This window comes from Coturnix japonica, unplaced genomic scaffold (genome assembly GCF_001577835.2).
Source record: "Coturnix japonica isolate 7356 unplaced genomic scaffold, Coturnix japonica 2.1 chrUnrandom639, whole genome shotgun sequence".
Taxonomy (NCBI): Eukaryota; Metazoa; Chordata; class Aves; order Galliformes; family Phasianidae; genus Coturnix; species Coturnix japonica.
The window spans coordinates 2,898-6,845 of NW_015440006.1; the positions used below are offsets into that span (position 1 = coordinate 2,898).

The 3,948-nt window shown below is 53.2% G+C and overlaps 1 protein-coding gene across 1 annotated transcript in view; it reads left to right on the forward strand.

Annotated features, from left to right (window-relative positions):
- Window positions 1-569: 569 nt before the first annotated feature.
- LOC107307506 (matrix metalloproteinase-14-like) overlaps window positions 570-3,948 on the forward strand; it is a 35,783-nt gene continuing 32,404 nt past the window's right edge. The window contains exon 1 of the mRNA XM_032441835.1: window positions 570-732. Within this exon, the coding sequence (XP_032297726.1) occupies window positions 570-732 (163 nt within the window). The remainder of the gene's footprint in view (window positions 733-3,948) is intronic.

A 3,948-nucleotide genomic window follows, 5' to 3' on the forward strand; every position in this document is an offset into this window, starting at 1 on the left:
CTTAAAGGGGCAACGCTGCCACGTCAATGCCCCATAGAAGCAGGTGGGCCCGCCTCCCACTCTTAAAGGGGCAATGGGACTATTAGAGGGCCAGTGCCACTCTTAAAGGGGCAACGCCGCTCTTAAAAGGGCAACGCTGCCACGTAGATGCTCAATAGAAGCAGGTGGGGCCCACCTTTACGCTCTTAAAGGGGCAACGCCGCTCTTAAAGGGGCAACGCCATTCCTATTGGCCATCGCTGCCCTCCCCCTCCTTAAGCCCCGCCCCCTTTCCATCCTCGCCTCCCTATTGGCTCCCATTGTCCGCTAAGCCCCGCCCCCCGTCTCCCATTGGCCAGCGCTAAGTCCCGCCCTCCTTTATTTACCACGCCCTCCCATTGGCTCGCGCTAAGCCCCTCCCCCCTTTGTCTGCCACGTCTTCCCATTGGCCCCCGCTCCCCCCTAAGCCCCGCCCCCCTCCTTCAAGCCGCGCCTTCCTATTGGCTCTCGCTCTCCCCTAAGCCCCGCCCCCTTTCCCAGCCCCTATTTAAGCCCCGCCCCCTTCCCGTTAAGCCCCGCCCCCTTTCCGCCATGGCGGCCGCTCTGCTGCTCCTCTTCCTTTCCGTTTCCTCCCCCCCTTCCGCCGCTTCCTTCCGGCCCGAGGTGAGTGATGACGTCACGAGAGTGACGTCACCCGAACCCCCGAACCTCCCCCGACCCGGGGACCCCCCTGTACCGGCACCTCGGACCCTCCGTTAATTAATTAACCGCACCTTAATTAACCCCCCCCCCCCTCCCTTCATTAAAGTCTATGGGGGGCCCTTAATTATCGCCATTAATTAACATTATGGGGCCATTAATTAACATTATGGGGCCATTAATTAACATTATGGGGCCACTAATTAACTCTGTGGGCCCTTAATTAACTCTATGGGGCCATTAATTAACATTATGGGGTCATCAATTAACATTATGGTGCCATTAATTAACATTATGGGGCCATTAATTAACATTATGGGCCATTAATTAACATTATGGGCTCTTAATTAACTCCATGGGCCATTAATTAACATTATGGGGCCATTAATTAACTATATGGGCTATTAATTAACACTATGGGGCCATTAATTAACATTATGGGCTCTTAATTAACATTATGGGGCCATTAATTAACTCTATGGGGCCATTAATTAACTCTATGGGGCCATTAATTAACTCTATGGGGCTCTTAATCAATTCTATGGGGTCTCTATGGGTCTCTATGGGTCTCTATGGGTCCCTATGGGTCTCTATGGGGTCTCTATGGGGTCCCTATGGGTCTCTATGGGTCCCTATGGGTCTCTATGGGTCCCTATGGGTCTTTATGGGTCTCTATGGGTCCCTATGGGTCTTTATGGGTCTCTATGTGTCCCTATGGGTCTCTATGGGGCAGCTATGGGGTCCCTATGGGGTCCCTATGGGTCCCTGTGGGTCTCTATGGGGCAGCTATGGGGTCCCTGTGGGTCTCTATGGGTCCCTATGGGTCCCTATGGGGCAGCTATGGGGTCCCTATGGGTCTCTATGGGTCCCTATGGGTCTCTATGGGTCTCTATGGGTCCCTATGGGTCCCTATGGGTCTCTATGGGGTCTCTATGGGTCGCTATGGGTCTGTATGGGTCCCTATGGATCTCTATGGGTCCCTATGGGGTCTCTATGGGTCTCTATGGGGCAGCTATGGGGTCCCTATGGGTCTCTATGGGTCTCTATGGTTCTCTATGGGTCTCTATGGGTTTCTATGGGTCCCTATGTGTCTCTATGGGTCCCTATGGGTCCCTATGGGGTCTCTATGGGGCAGCTATGGGGTCCCTGTGGGTCTCTATGGGTCCCTATGGGTCTCTATGGGGCAGCTATGGGGTCCCTGTGGGTCTCTATGGGTCCCTATGGGTCCCTATGGGGTCTCTATGGGTCTCTATGGGTCCCTATGGGGTCTCTATGGGTCTCTATGGGTCTCTATGGGTCTCTATGGGTCCCTATGGGTCTCTATGGGTCCCTATGGGTCTCTATGGGTCCCTATGGGTCCCTATGGGTCCCTATGGGTCTCTATGGGTCCCTATGGGTCTCTATGGGTCTCTATGGGTCTCTATGGGCCCCCATTTAACTCTATGGGGCCCTATTTATTTCTATGGGGTTTTTGCCCAAAAATCCCTTTTTTGGCCCCAAATCTCCCCCCCCCCCCAGGTCACGTGACTCATCACGAGCCCCGACAGCGTCACACACCCAAAATAGCCCCAAAACCGCCTGGATTGGACTTAAAAACAACAGGGGGGGGAGGGGGGAGTCGGCCCCATAGAGACCCATAGGGACACATAGGGACCCATAGGGACCCATAGAGACCCATAGAGACCCCATAGAGACACATAGAGACCCATAGAGACCCATAGGGACCCATAGGGACCCATAGAGACCCATAGGGATACATAGGGACCCATAGAGACCCATAGGGACCCATAGGGACACATAGAGACCCCATAGAGACCCATAGGGACCCATAGAGACCCATAGGGACCCATAGAGACACATAGGGACCCATAGAGACACATAGAGACCCATAGGGACCCATAGAGACCCATAGAGACCCATAGGGACACATAGAGACCCATAGGGACCCATAGCTGCCCCATAGAGACCCATAGGGACCCATAGAGACCCATAGGGACACATAGAGACCCCATAGCTGCCCCATAGAGACCCTATAGAGACCCATAGGGACCCCAGAGATGCCCCATAGAGACCCATAGGGACCCATAGAGACCCATAGGGACCCTATAACACCCCATAGGACCCCATAGACCCCATATACCACCCCATAGGACCCCATAGACCCCCATTATCCCCCCATAGGACCCCATAGTATTCACCCCTCATAAAGCCCATAAGTAACGACCCCATAGGGACTCCATAGACCTCTCCCATTTATCTCCCCATAGTAGCGCATTAATCACCCAAGCCCCCTAATATCCCCCATAGACGTTCCGAGATTACAGACCCTCATAGCAAACCCCATATAACACCCATAGGACCTATAACCCCATGTATCCCCGCCATTAGGCACCGCTTTAAGCACCCCATAGACCCCCAATCAGAACCCATGTATTCCCCATAGGACCTATACATCAGACCCCCCCCCCGCCATAGACTCCTTTAAGACCCATTATACCATAAGCCTCATAGGACCCATAGACCGCATTAATCACCCCATAGGGCCTCCATAGGACCGCATGTTATCCCCGCCATAGGACAGCCTCCATACCACCCCATAGGACCCCCCTAGATTTCCGCCATCTGGCTGATCAAATTGTGCCCACGATGACCTCTCCATTTATCAAGCCATAGGACCCGATATACTCCATTAATCCCCCATAGGACCCATAGGACCCATTATCCCCTATAGGACCCAGTACCACCCCAGTAGACCCCATATAGACAATAGCATAATGGACCCCATAGCACCCCCATTATCTTCCCCCATTAACCGCATAGGACCATAGACGCATTGAATCCCCATAGAGACCCTAATATCACTCCCATAGACCGCCCATAATGGTACGACCCATTATCTCCTCCGGAGTAGGACGCGGGTTCTGATATTGCGGGACCTCCATATGGACGCCTCGCGTTTCATTACACCACCGATAGGAACGTCGCATTTTAGACGCCATTATGCCCTGCGGGTTGTATTAGACCGGGCCCATTATCCCCTTAGGCACATATACCACACCCCATTTAGGACCCATTACGAGTCTCGCGTTTTCCTCATTATAGCCCATTAGTACCCATTATCCCCCATAGGACCCCCTACGGACCCTTTCAAGACCCATAGACGCCCATAGGACACGCCCAGTTAATGACCCAAGACCTCCATTATCGCCCATAGGACCATAAGGACCGCCTAGACCCCAATTATCCCCCCATAGACCAACCCATAGTATCA